General features: G+C 40.7%; 2 protein-coding genes across 2 annotated transcripts in view; one reads left to right on the forward strand and one right to left on the reverse strand.

Moving 5' to 3' along the window:
- The window catches only part of JARID2 (jumonji and AT-rich interaction domain containing 2), a 210378-nt gene extending 200555 nt beyond the window's left edge, over positions 1-9823 (forward strand). The window contains exons 15-18 of the mRNA XM_058830622.1: positions 3101-3231; positions 5284-5467; positions 7040-7147; positions 7873-9823. Coding sequence (XP_058686605.1) covers positions 3101-3231; positions 5284-5467; positions 7040-7147; positions 7873-8049 — 600 coding nt within the window. The 3' untranslated portion in view covers positions 8050-9823. The remainder of the gene's footprint in view (positions 1-3100; positions 3232-5283; positions 5468-7039; positions 7148-7872) is intronic.
- A 672-nt stretch (positions 9824-10495) lies between these two features.
- The window catches only part of DTNBP1 (dystrobrevin binding protein 1), a 63848-nt gene continuing 61775 nt past the window's right edge, over positions 10496-12568 (reverse strand). Inside the window, exon 10 of the mRNA XM_058830623.1 lies at positions 10496-11398. Within this exon, the coding sequence (XP_058686606.1) occupies positions 11151-11398 (248 nt within the window). The 3' untranslated portion in view covers positions 10496-11150. The remainder of the gene's footprint in view (positions 11399-12568) is intronic.

Raw genomic sequence — 12568 nt, forward strand, 5'->3', positions numbered from 1 at the left:
GTTTATATAAATACCTGTGTAAAGGGACAGTCAGGTTTAACCTAGACCGTACTTGGAACAAGGTTGCTGTTTTTTAAAAAGCACCCTAAGAGCTCTTGACATTTTAAGGCAAGGATGAGAAGAAGATTTAGAGTTGTAGTGGAAGAGTGTGTGTTTGGAATGGCAAAGGGATAACTCCATAGCTTCAAATAAGGCACTGGGCAAAGTCAGTGAAACTCATTTAGGAAATGAATTCAGTTTCATTTAGGAAACTGAAGTACAGAGAATGTTGAACTAAATGAAGGCTCTCTGGGTTAGATGTTTGGAAATAAGAGGGAATGTCTGTTTTTAAAGGAAGGCTTTGATGCTCTAGGGCCTACCAGAAACTGAGTGGGAAGAGACTCAGCTGGTACTGTAGTACAAGAGGAAGAAGTACATAAGAAAGATGGAATTAGTCTTCCAGTTGAAGCACCACTGCTGCACACAGAGGAGAGTTTACAGTCCATAAGCCAAGTTTAACTCTGTTACCAGTGACCGAATCCCTGTACACTGATCTCCCTGATAGGAAAACTGTGGTATTAGCACAGTATGTGCTCCGTGTATAGTACTCCGTGGCCATCCATGGAAGATGATGGCAGGGGCTGGACAGATATTTCCCCACCTCCAGTTTTAATTGGGGTGAGGAACTTTAAAATGCCACATGTGTCCCACTCCTTGGCTCCTGTCACAGAGCTGTCCCACCCCGAGCACATGGGGCTTCTTCAGATGAGACCAAAGGGAAAGTGGTCCTACAGAGGTCTACCTGATGTCCTCACTAGAAAAAAAGTTGTGCTGTGGTGGAGAGCAGACATTAAGAATCTTGGAAGAGCAGTAAAATGGAAATTAACCACTGCTGTGGAAAAAGTAAATGTACAAAAATATGAGAACAGGGCAACCACCATGGTGGCTTTTGCAGCAAGCTCATGGCCTCCAGCCCTTGAAACTTTTGGAAGTAGGTAAGCAGCTGACAGAGTCTGTGAGCATTATTTTTAGGAGAAAAGGCTCTTAAATAAATTGAGAGGTGAAGTTCACACACCAAAAAAATAACTGATATAAATAAAGCAGAGTACAGGTCAGTTTTTATCATGAAGGGAGGAGGTCTCTTTCTGCACTCCTCAGGAGTTTGTAACGGCACAGTTTCATGTATCCATAAATAACTTAAGAAGGGAAGTTATTAGCAAAATTAATCCTTTGTGCTGAGGATATTAATGGTAATGCCAGTAACAATTTAAGCTATGAAGTGTTATAGAAAGATTTCATGATACTGAGTGGTCCAAGTTAGAAAACGTTAGATGAAGTTCAGTGTTGATAAATACTAAATTTAAATTTAAAAACATAATCCTAATGTGACAGATACAGAGATGGGCTCTGAATGATGGGCTCTTGCTACTGAGAAAAGAGGTCTTTGGATTCCTATGGAGCTGTCAGTCAGGTGCTCTGGAGTGGCATAACAAAAATACATTGAATGTTAAGAATTACAAGGAGATAGATAACAAAGATAAACAAGATAACAAAGCAGAAACTGCTCTGACACTGCGTAGTCTCGGTGGTTTGCACAATTCAGAGCCCCTAATTGCAGAACTAGAAAAGGCACAGCAGAGATCAATGGTTAAAATTATTAATTAGGCTCTGCATTGAATACGAGAGCACTACTCAGCCTGGAAAATGAATGACCAAGAGATGTATGAGAGCAAGAGAGATCACAAGTGTCAGGATGATGATAATTATAATGTGAATGTTCACTGACTTTCCTGACATCGAAAACTGTGTCACTAAAAGAAATAATCAAGCAGCGGTAAAAGACTGTTGTAAAATACTTACCTGTGTATTTCAGTACTGTATGGAAGAGAAAAACCTACATAGGTTCAGAAAATCAGATAAATGCAGAGATACAGCAAGGGTGTCCCTGAGCTGTCACAGAGCTGGAGCCAACCTTGCTTTCTTCTGCAGCCACCCACTGTGGCCTTTTATCCTGGCTGTGTGTGTTGCCTGTGCGGGGTTTTATCCTGGATCAGAGTCTGTGCTTGTGTACACAGCCTCAGACTAAGCAAACCTAACACGGAAAAATTTTCCCATACCACTCCTAAACAGTGCAGTGGTTCCAACCCCAGGCAGGGTCTAGCAGAGCAAATAGCTTCTGAACACTTTTCTTACCTCTAAACCTCTTTTGAACCCTTTTTGGTCAGCAAAGGCTACTATTCCATTTTATGTGATAGTTATCACTTGAATGCAGGCAATTGGTGCTGTTAAAATTACTAATTTTTTGATATATTGGTTATGAAAAAAGAAATACCCAGAGCATGTAATTATACAGAATCCAATACAGAACAGGGTAAAAATTAAGGTAAGAAATAAAATCTTTGAGGTTGTGTGTGCTGAGTAGATCTTTGGCAGGTTTATCCACTAACCAGAAATGTCACCTTCACATTACAGTCCAGTGTTAGCTCATTTGACTTCCCTAACTCTACATAAACCAGAACAGACCCCTCCACGTACTTGGAAAATGCTGCACTTCTCCCACCTGGACATTAATTTAAGGGACTTGTCTAACTAAGAATTATCAAAAGGGTTTCAGCTATCAAAATAATTTAGTTTGTATTCAGTGAAAAACATAACTTTCAAAACTTTCACAGAGAGGAACCAGTAACAGGCAGAACTGAACCCCCTTCTTTTGTCTCTTTTCCCTGACGTCTGCCTGTTCTGCTAGGTTTTTGTATGTTTTAAAAGATGCGAAATAACACCAGTCCTGGGTTTCAAGCAGGTCATACGTATACATCTTACACTGTTTGTACTCTGAGCCATCCAGAATTAATGAACTTGAGTGATGGTGTTGGTCCTCTTGGCCTCCACAGGGAAAATTAATCTTTAGGGAGAGAATTTTGAGGTGCTTGGAACATAAACACTTTGTTTAAGTGGGACTGTGGTAAGATTTTACTTGTGGTTGTTTTAAAAGGCTATTTTTTGCTTCAGTTTATTAGTATCAATAATACTAGTTAATTAACTTTGAATTAATTCTTGGTAATTTTTTTTTTTTTTAAAAAATTTGCTTGGGACCTAATGTGGCAATTTCCCCCTGTCCCAGGAAATGAAGCGGCGCCGTATAGCCAAACCATTCTCAATGGAAAAGTTGCTTTATCAGATTGCAACAGCAGAAGCAAAAAAAGAAAATGGACCGACTCTGAGTACAATATCATCGCTCCTTGGAGAGCTCAGGTAACGAATTGGGGGCTTGCTTACCTCTTTTGTTTTCATTGACAGACTCCAGAGGTGGATGACGTAAGTAACCCCTTCAGACACCCTACTTATCCAAGCAAAAGCCCAGCAGATGTACCTAAAGACAGGCACACATAGAAGCAGCAGCTTCCTTGGCTGTAGCTGATGTGACAGTGCCCACGGTTAGGATTTCTTAACTCTTAAGAATTCCCTACTTTAGACATCTTAAAAAAACTGAAACTGCACTTTGCACTGGGTTTTTGTTAATTCTTGGTGCTGAGAGTTGAGATTTCCTGATGCATTATGTGAGCTATGTGGTGCCAAGTGGTCAAATACTTTCCTTGAGTTTTTCAACCTCTTGACATCAGTAGTCACTGTAAATCCATGTCTGTAATGGATTTTGCACCAGGAACCCTTGTCTTCAGTATCAAGACTGTTATATTACAGGTGCAAAAGGTCCTTTTTGTACAGGAAGTTGTCTTGGTTTTAAATAGTGAGTAAGAGAGCAGTCGTGCATGCATGGTAACACATCTGGTGTTAGAACTCCAACATTCCAAAGAGTAAAGGCTTCACACTCCTTTTTCTCTCCAGTATTAAGGACACATGTTCAGGGTTTCTATTAAGATAGGTGAGAAAAGAAAATCTAATGTTGCCTGGCTTCCTGTGTAATGATCTTCTCTTTTGTTCCCTACCATGTAGTTGCTACCTATCTTTCAAGTTTGTGACAACTGATACTCGAGATGTCAAGAAAGTTTTGATGAATGGAGTCTACAAACTGTATTTAACTAACTAGCATGTTCATTTGGAAAATTTCCAGTGACATATTGAAGGGGAAAACAGCCCATGTGTTGTTTAGTGTTCAGAAAGAAATGAAAAGAGGTGTGCTGACTGTTTTACCTGCAGGTGGCTCCCCTATGGGAATAACCACTTTCAAGTGCCTTTTTTTTCCCCTTGAAGAGGAAGTCTGCAAGTACGAAAGGCAAAACAAATGTTGGTGCTTGCTCTTAGACCATCACACCGACCTTTATCAGAGTGGTTCTCAAACTTGTTCTTATGCATAGGTTGGAATTCACTGGAGGACATGGATCCTTCCTGTGGCTGCTTATAGGAAACAAAAGCCCAAACAACAAAATCTAAAAAAAAAAAAAAAAAAGAAAAAAAAAAAGCCATCTGAAGTGGAACACTGTACCATATTTTTTTCCTTTGTTTTGTTTTGCTTGTTTGTTGTGTCTCTTGCTGCCTCTTCTCCTGATCTGCCTTGGTTGCTCAGTTTGCCCGTGCCATTTGCTTAGCTTGGCTCTCCACTCATCTTCAGCTGTGTCTGGTGGTGCACTTTTTTATCCTCCCCTTCCATCTGCTCAGCTTACTCCACACTTTTGCTGTCTTCCACTCAGCTCCAACCCAACCTGCTCTCCTAAAGCTGTAGAGTTCAGCACAGGAGGTATTGTCCGCCTTAGAGATGCCGCGGGTGAAGGGCAACCGGAGGGCTTGGTGGTTGTCCTTAATTGACATCTCCTTCTTTCTCCCTGGGTGTACAGCAAGATCTTCGTCTTTTGGCACAACCACTTGCCCTGCTCCCCCTTTCCTGCCTGAAGCACCTTATGGCAGCAGGTCCTTGGTTCATCTCTGCCTCCTGGTGAAGGGGCTGTTACTCCTGACAGCAACGGCTCCTCTTCCTCAAGGTGGCTTTTGGCAACTTCAGGAATGACAGTCATGTTAGCCACAGCTCCCGACTCTCCACATGGCTCGAGCAACCATCGACCTCCAGGAAGTCCTCGGCAGTCCCCACTTCTCTGTGGAGCAGTTTGAGAACCATTGGCTTGATACAGTGGTCGCTGTTAAAATCCGGAGATAGCTTTTGCGATTAGGCAGCGTTTCCCAGGCGCTGGCTGTGCCTGCCATGCTTAGGGAATGGCACCAGCCTCCGACAACACTCAGGGCTTTACTGTGTGGAGCTCAGGTTTCAGTAATGAGCGTGGTAAAGGGGTGACTGTGTGTGGCTCTGTAGTGGCTGGAGGCAGTGCCAGTGTCTAACTGTGCCCCCGTTCACAGGGACACGGAGCTGAGGCAGCGGCGGCAGCTGTACGAGGCCGGTCTCCACTCCTCGGCGCGCTACGGCAGCCACGACAGCAGCAGCACCGGCGTGGATGGCAAGAAAAAGCCTCGAAAGTGGTTGCAGTTAGAAACGTCAGAGAGGAGGTGTCAGATCTGTCAGCACCTGTGCTATCTTTCCATGGTGGGTACAACCCCTGGCCATTCCTGGGGTACTATCCCCCTTCTCTAGCATTCCAGGGATCTATAGGCATTTGAGAGACATGGCCACGGACCCATGTCCTGTACTCCACGCAATGACATAAAGGTGTTTATACAGCTTTTACTGCCTTGGCCAAAAGACCATAGTGGCAGCTGGCTTCCCAGCCTGCCAGAAGGGATGAACCAGTGCCCTCAGACACCTATGAGATGTTTGCACTGCACTAGGAGAGGTAACAAAGACACTTGCAGGTCACCAGCAGCAGTAAGTTGTGGCAGAGCAGGTCTGAGGATGAGCTACAGCTCAGACATGCCATGAGCCTCAGGCATGCAGCCACAGCCCGAGATGAGACAATGTCTCTGCAAGCCAAACTGCAAGGGAGATGTATCCCATCCATCAAGCTGTTTGCCAGCCTGTCCAAAAATTGCCCATAAACTTTCTCTCTTTTAAGAGGGAATTGCCTACTGGCTTTTGAAGGTGTGCTGACCACTGCAGTGACACTTGCAGGCTTAGAGCTGTATGCAGAACACCTACAAACATAGCAACGTCATTAAAGATACCAGAAGCCCCTCCCACTACCTTATATACCACTTAATCCGCAGAACAGGTATTGAAATAAACATGATGCAGTGCATGTAAGTCCATACTTAGTCCTTTTGGTTTGGGAGTTCTTTTTCTCTGTCATCTTTTGGGGATTTTTTTTGTTATAGATGTTAGGTTTTTAAGGGAAATTAAATCTAACTGCATATAATCAGATGTAGCTGTTTTCCTCCCTAGGATAGAATATGCTGAGTTTATACATGTCTTTAGATTACTTTTTAAGTAGAATTAGTTTGAAGTAACTTTAAAATAAGTTTATTTGAAAAAAACCCAAATGCTAACCAGAACCTCTTAATTCTGGTCCATTTGCTCTGGAGTAAGTTTAATCATGGGAAGGGTTTTTCCATGTCACTCTTTTACAGTAGTTGTAATAACAACTAATATAAATAATATACAATAAAAAAAAAACCAACCTGGTTATTAAATTCCAAGCTGAGTGTACATGCCTGGCAAGCAGCCAGCTGAGCAAATGTGACCTCTGCTGAACAAGACAGTAGTTGAGGATCCTGTGGCTAAGCTGATTACATCCTTCTTCAAGACAGCATTTTAAGTACTGGGAAACTACTCCTTTCAGGAGATCTTTAGGACTACATAGGAGATGCTAATAAATGCATATACTATATTTACTATATATAAATTTATAGTATATAAATTTATATATTAAATATAAACTATAATGATTTAACCCTCATTACTATTGGTGTGTTTTTTTTTTTTTTCTTGGGTTTTTTAAAATTATATATATTTGCCAACATTAGCACTCTAAAAGAGATAGGTTCTTTCTACTTATTACAGATCCTGAGTGATTTCACAATGTGCTTTACATCTCCTTCCACTTCCTTGCAGTAAAATCCAGGCATAGTAATTCAGGCCATGATTGAATACTGTGTGAAGAACACAGCTACGGTTTGGAGTTTAACTGCACTCCTTTCCCTCCACCTCTGCTCTTTTATGTAGGTTGTACAGGAGAATGAAAATGTTGTCTTCTGCTTGGAGTGTGCCCTGCGGCACGTGGAGAAGCAGAAGTCGTGCCGGGGGCTGAAGATGATGTACCGCTACGATGAGGTGAGTGTGACACCGCCTGGGGCTGGGTACCGAACACTTGGGAGGATGCTTAACTCCACCTTTGTCCTACTGAGGCCTCAGGAAAATGGTCTTGGGTTTGGGGGTCGTTTTGGATTTGTTTTTGATGTGGGAAGAATTTGCTTTATTATGATTTAAGTTAAAAAAAAACCAGCTAAGGGAACATGATGATACAGATGAAACCTGAAGCATGAACTGCATGAGTATGTGCCACAGAACGTAAGAAGCCACTTAATGCTTTGAGATGGAACATGAGCCTTTGCTTTCACTGGTTATGTTATGGTAACTTCTGTACTTTGGAATACCTTCCCTCTGTTGGTAACTGGAAGTTCAGCAGACTTATTCCGGTCCAGCATGAGCATCCTTTAGGACAGACTTGCAGAGCACATGCAGATGAGAGGTGCAGTAATGGCTCCAAGCAAATGCGATGATAAATAATCCCATAATTCAAGATGGAGATTTAGGACTGTGCCTGGGTTCTGGGCTGAGGCTCCATGTCTTTACCTGTGAGGGGACTCTACCCCAAAAGTAAATAGCAGAGCAGTGGGAGAAATGACATGTTAGCTCTTGGAAAGCAGCACTGGGTACAAGCAGCTTTTTAAGATGGGCTTCCCAGCATTTCTGAGCGCTCCACTGCTGTCCTGTTTAAGTGACTGAAGGAAGAACAAATGCTAACTTTTGTTTTGTTTTTCCTGCTTCCTGAACAGGAACAAATAATCAGTCTTGTCAATCAAATCTGTGGAAAAGTATCTGGTAAAAATGGCAGCATTGAGAACTGTATCAGCAAGCCTACACCAAAAAGAGGACCTCGGAAGAGAGCGACAGTGGACGTGCCATCATCTAGGCTTTCATCCTCCAGTTCATCCAAAAGTGCTTCAAGTTAATCCTGAAGATGCCAACACTCTCATTTTGTCAATTTATATATATTTTTTGTAATTATTATACCATAGTTTGGAGTACTTGCTGTAGAATACAAGCTGTCTTTGCACTAGCTCTAAAGAAGATTTTCTTCTGGTTTTAGAGAACTAATTTTGTTTTAGCATTAAACTGTTGGAATTTTTTTTTTTTTGTACTTAGAATAGATAGATACAGCAGTCTGATTTTTTTAAACTGCCGTATGTTCACTGTTTTAAAACCGGCAAGGGGCTGATAAAATATTAATTTGTATTGTCCCTATGGCTGAAAAAATAAAAAAGCCTTTTTGGTAACTGTGATAAAAAGGCTTTTAACCCATTTTTTGAATAGGTTAAAGTTTGATGTGTTTTATAATTTGTTCTCCAGTCATGTGAGCAGATTTTTCTAGAGAGAAAAGGGATAGGAGACAAAAACTTGAAAGAAATTGCTTTACTTTGGCTGTCTTTTATTCTGTCACAGCAAGATAAGTTTTGTAATTTTTTAAATTGGAGAATACACACTTTCTTTGGGAGGTTATGGCAGCTGAAGATGGACTTTGTTTCCTAACTGTAGGCAAAAGGAGGAGATTTGGAGTATGTTCTCTTTTACCAGCACATCACTATGCATCTGTTTTGAGGGGGAAAAATGAAAACTTTAAAAAAACTTTAAAAAAAAAAAAAAAACTTTAAAAAAAAAGAAAAAAAAAAAGAGGAAAAAAGACTGCCTGCCTTGAGGAGTTATGTGAGGGAAAACTGTGCCTGATTTCATTAGGAAATCCATTCTGTTATTTTTTGGTGCTGTTGGCTACTTTATCAAAAACCCTTCAATAGCATCCTTTAAAAAAAAAAAAAAGACAAAAAAAGAAAAAGTGATTGAAGCCATAAGTGCTTCTTTTGTCATAGACGTGCAATCTTTCTAACATTCCATTTCCATTCCACTGCTGTTTTTCACACCTTTACACAGTCAAGCATTAATTTTTGTTTTGAATTTGTTTCATTATATGATCACATTTAGAGCCACTAGCAAGTCTGCATATTTCTTTTGAATGTGAAAATGCATTTGCTTTCATCTTGTCTGTTTTTTCTCTTCATGTTGTAACAAAAAAAAATCACACCTTTTGTACATATGCCTGTAAATTTTTTTAAATACTTGAGCCTTTTCTTGGGGTGGGGGGAGGGATGGCAAAGAGACAAGATGAAGAAAAGCCTTACGTTTCACTTTCTTCATCGGTTGGATTGGATGCTTACAGGGTTTTTCTTGTAACATTTATAAGTGCTGCTTACATCACTGAACAACAACAAAAAATAATAATGGAGTAGCTGTTGCCCTTTTCTGGTTGTGTGTACAGTATGTGTGGAATAAAAAAGGGAAAATGTTTTCACAAACTGTTTTGTTTCGTAATTGAATTCAACAATACCGTAGCTACCCATATTGCACTGAGCTTGCCAGTGGTGACTGTCAGGAAAGTCCTATAATACAATTTGTTGGTTGTTGTTGCAGAAGACTGAACTGTTTTGGAATATTTAACAATAACATAAACAGAGTCAAGTGTTTTCAAATGTGGTTGTCTGGTTTTTATGGCCTTGCTGTGTACTTTTCCCTCTTGACAGTAAACTTCTGACTATGGCTTACAGTTTGACATTTAATTTATTAGCGCTGCTCTGCTCTCTTTCCTTGTAAGGGAAGACTTCATGTTGTTTATTGCCAGTTTTTTGTTTACTTTCCAGGTTTGTACTACGAGGTTTAATAAAAAAAACAAAACTTTTTTGGACATTTTGTCTGTCTTCTGGAAAGCAAGAGAGTAAAGAAAGCTCCTTCAAGATAAATTTCTTTCAACAGCTGCCTTGTTGAATAGTAAATCTCTAATTGTAGGTAGGGAGCTTCTAGCTTTCGTTTCCCAGACAGGGGTCAGGGAACACTTTGTCAGCTAACAGGAGAATCCTTAAGGAAACTGGCCACTGCCCAGCTGGCAAGCAGCAAGGAGCTACCTCTTTCCCAGCCTTTGGCTTTGCCAGGGCAGGTCTTTGGAAGAAATCTACATCACAGCTCATCCTTTTACTTACGCTATTTCTGATTACATTCCTTCCCTCTGTGCAGGAAGAGCAGGAGCCAGGAGCCTTCTCAAAGGAGAGCAGATCCCTGAAAATAGAGCATGAGACTTGACAAGCAACAGGCGTTAGACATGGTCAGACCTTGAGTTCAGAAAAATGACTGCAGAAAAAACAGGAATGAGATGATGCCTGTAAGTCCTGAGGTTTCTAAAATACACGCACTTAATTAATAATTAGGTTTATCTCCCTAGTGTAGTCAGATGTTACCATGGAAAAGCACATTACATTGGTGCTTCTAATAACCATTTTTTTTTTCCTGAATTAGGGGCTCCTCTGTTCACTTTGTCATGGATAAAATACCTGGGTAATCAAGTAAAAGACATGGTTGGGATAGAAATTCTTTATTTTATCATCTCGAAAGAGGAGTAAGTACACAATGCTAAGATACCTGCTCCACAAGGAGTGCCACATTTCCATATGCATCTCTCCTCCTTCTCGGGTTCTTATTTTTTCCTTAACACCTATAACTAAGTTGGTCCTGAATAAGAAGTGTGAGAACAGTAGACACTGCTGCAGTAGTAGACAAAGGCAGGAGGCAGACAGTAGGTAGTAAAGAGTAGAAAATAACTTTTCATTTTGGTTTGAATCCTAAATCTTCAGTTGCAGCAGCTGAAAACATGCAAGGAACAATTTGGGTTCAGTATTACACATCAACTCGTAAGTACTTCCAATCAGCCATTTAAAGGTTAGTGGTCAAAGTAACTTCTACCTTTCCCCTTAAATTCTCTTATACATAGTATATACAACAGTTTTACTGCTCCCCTGAGCCCCAAGACTACTGTTAAAGTGTGTGTGCTTTAGGCATAATTTTTTTCTTTAAAAACCAACCTCCACATGACTGGCAATTTCGTAAAAAGGCAGTATTACTAAGTAAAAAGATCTGGCTGTTATGCTTGGTTAGCAAATTGTTACACAGGCAAGCTCTTCATTCACTTGTTCATTCATTCAGAAGTCATTCTTAAAGGATATGGTTTTAAGATTCAAATAGTTTGAGAGTCACTTTCATCACTGCCATCTGAAGCACCCTTTCTCTCAGTTACAGCAGCAAGGGCAGTGTCCACTTGAACCTCCTCTTCATCAGACTGAACCACGGGGGACTCGCCTTCGCTCGCGTCCTGGCTGGCGGAGTCGGTGCAGGTCGAGGACAGGGAACAGAGTTTCTGCCGTAACTCAGACTGGCTCGGCACCTGGAGACTGATCTCATTCACATAGGTGTTGGAGTCGGGCCCTGAGAGGTGGGAAAACAACAAGTCAAGCTCTGGCTTGAGATTGAGAAGGGGATTGAGAAGTCAATAGATATCAGCTCAGTGCTGGTTAGGAAGTCATTTTCAGGTTGCTTTCCTTCTTTTGCAAGGCACCAAGAGGAAAACCCCCCCAGTAAACTCAGTGCAACAGAACTACACAGATTGGAAATTTGAAGCCAAACAAACAACTAGGAAGCAAGAAATGACATCATCAGTTTTAATGAAGATGTAAAAGCAAAGCAAATTCAATTCAGCATGAAAGCAATCCTTTGGTAGAGCTATACCATAGCTCAAGTGCACAGGAGAGGGATTTTAAGATTCTGCATCCTCCAGATCCTGTGCAAAAAAGACTTGTAAGGAAGTTCAGTGTAACACTGTTTGCTTGCAGTTTGAGAGTTCAGGTTTCAAAATTAGATTTTCTTCCCTGAATGGCTGCTGACAGCAAAGAAGTTAAAATGAGCAAAACATCTAAACTTTCAATGTGATCTGCCAAAGAAAACCCTTTTTTCCTTCTCTCCTTTACCTAAAAAAGTGTTTCTCCATAGTCAGAGCACCCAGCTTCATCTGGTAACTTTAGTGAGAAAATTCTCTTTAAAAATTCACTAAGAAGTTTTTTAGAAGGGTCAGAGGGATATGAGCACACCTTACCTCTGCTCAACTGTTTGCAAAGCAGTTCAAACCACATTATCTATGCCTGCTCCTCGAATACCTGAGTTACATTTTAACACTAGAAATTTTGGAAAACCTGCCTTATGTGGTGTACACCAGCATACATTAGATCAATTTACTCAACACAGAGGAGTTTTCAGGAGCGATAGAGCTTACTCAATTTTGCAGTTTAACTTACTGTCATGAAATGTTGGAAAGCCAATGTCCATAAGCTGGCAATGTTTATAGCAAGGCAAATTTGAAAATATTTCAATGTCTTGAGCTGATTCTCATTTTTTACTAGTTATTTTAATAACTTACCTGTATTTTGTGGTGTTCAGCCCAATTGTCAAACAAACCTTGCCCTGTCAACCCTTTGCTTTGACAGCAAAATGAAGAGTTACCTTTTAAGTCACCTTATTTTTCTAAGAATAAAGATTATTGCATATTTGGGTTGATGCTGGGTTGCCAGGTTCTTACAGTACAAAAATCCCTTAATTAGAGGG

The sequence above is a fragment of the Poecile atricapillus genome, chromosome 2 (assembly GCF_030490865.1).
Source record: "Poecile atricapillus isolate bPoeAtr1 chromosome 2, bPoeAtr1.hap1, whole genome shotgun sequence".
NCBI lineage: Eukaryota > Metazoa > Chordata > Aves > Passeriformes > Paridae > Poecile > Poecile atricapillus.